Below are 1,645 nucleotides of genomic sequence, written 5' to 3' on the forward strand. Positions count from 1 at the left end.
TTTGAAAGAAAAATCATAGTCACATCCCTCGTGCTTTGAAATTCTATACATGAAGACAAACTCTCCCTAGGCCCTGTCAATTGTCCTTTGTTTGAATTTGGGGCACTTTCATTTTCTGTGCTTTAATTGAAGACCATGAATGTCTATCGTCATTGGTAACAAATAACCAGTCTCTCTGCTTGACTGTTGTTTCTTTCTTTGGTGTAATTATCATGGTGGGTGCAAAGGAGGAACTCTGTGCTGTGGCTCTTCTGTTTCCAATCCTGGCTGTAGTGTCCCTTGCACAGTCCCATGGAAGTTATAGCACATGGTTCTCTTTCCCATCATTCGGCAACGACGACAGCAGTCAGTTGAAATACATGGGAAATGCTTCCTATAGTTCTTCAGGTAGTTACATCGATCTCACTCCATCGCCGAACACTACATCCGGTACTTCCCATGAGTATTCCGATATGTATAACTGCATCGGAAGGGTTCTTTATCGTGAACCCATCACGCTCTGGCCGGCCACATTTACGACCACCTTCACCATATTTGTCAAAGAGATCCCCCTTCCTGACGGCCTGAAGAATTTCAATGGCGACGGTCTGGCCTTCATCATAGTCCCCAACGACGGACCCTTTCTTCCAGACAGCTCCGGCGGATCTCTGGGTTTGTTCGATTCATCCACAGACGGAAACACAACGAATCAGCTAGCCATCGAATTCGACACCTTCAAGAATGAACGAGATCCGAACGACAACCATGTGGGCATAGACATCAACGGCATAATATCCAACGCGACCGCCGATCTCGGTCAAAACGGCATCGACCTCAAATCGGGGCGGCCGATAAGGTTTCGAATCCATTACGATGGCTGGAGCAAAACCCTGCAAATATATGCCGCCTATGCAGACCGACCAATTCCGTACTCGATCATCTTGAACCACACAATCGAGCTATCAAGCACCGTTCCGCGATCAGCGTACCTGGGATTCTCGGCTGCAACCGGGAATTCTTTCGAGATTCAGCGTATTTTGGACTGGAATTTCAGTTCCGTTAGCCTGCCCGAGTCGTCTCTGAACATACCCTCTGTAGGCGGAACGAGTGGATCCACAAGGAAGGGGCTGAAGGTCGGGCTCCTTGCCGGTTGCATCATCATCGCGGCTGTTTTGTTGGGATTGTCGGCATGGTTTGTCGCAAGAGCTAGGAAAAGGAGAAGTGCAGGTCCGACACCGATCTCAGGGCAGCTGTTAAAGCAGGGAGCTACCGATGATGGAGGTTCACACGTTTACCCTCTCTAAACTCAAGTTATCTTAGCAATGGTAATAAATTTTCATGTGTCGACATGGTAACATTATCTGTCTACATATTATCAGTGACCGCGTGGTTATAGCTTTCCTATGTAATAAAATATTGAGTTATTTTGTTGCAACTGCAGTTACTATGTATTTACATGTTATCAATGATGGCATGGTTTATTGTAAGCTAGTCACTTACTGTGTTGCTTATGACATTTCCTGGAATGTAATAAATATATATTATTTTTTTTTTCACAGTAATATTTAATATTAATGTTATGATAATTTGTTTATTAAATTTTTGGATGGTGTGATAATTTTTTTGTTTTTTTAATTTTAATGTTTAGAGTAATATTTTGGATGGT

The 1,645-nt window shown here is 43.7% G+C and overlaps 1 protein-coding gene across 1 annotated transcript; it reads left to right on the forward strand.

Annotated features, from left to right (window-relative positions):
• The first annotated feature begins 212 nt into the window (after nt 1-212).
• Nucleotides 213-1,283, forward strand: LOC149231655 (agglutinin-2-like). Its single transcript, XM_089381707.1, has one exon. It carries the CDS (start codon nt 213-215, stop codon nt 1,281-1,283), a length of 1,071 nt encoding a protein of 356 aa, XP_089237833.1.
• Nucleotides 1,284-1,645: the final 362 nt, after the last annotated feature.

The sequence above is a fragment of the Pinus tabuliformis genome, chromosome J (genome assembly GCF_031772625.1).
Source record: "Pinus tabuliformis cultivar Carrire ecotype Pingquan chromosome J, CPIR1, whole genome shotgun sequence".
Classification (NCBI taxonomy): Eukaryota; Viridiplantae; Streptophyta; class Pinopsida; order Pinales; family Pinaceae; genus Pinus; species Pinus tabuliformis.

Excerpts from the sequence above, each read along its gene's own strand:
- LOC149231655 (XM_089381707.1), top strand. The coding sequence starts at position 213 with ATGGTGGGTGCAAAGGAGGAACTCTGTGCTGTGGCTCTTCTGTTTCCA.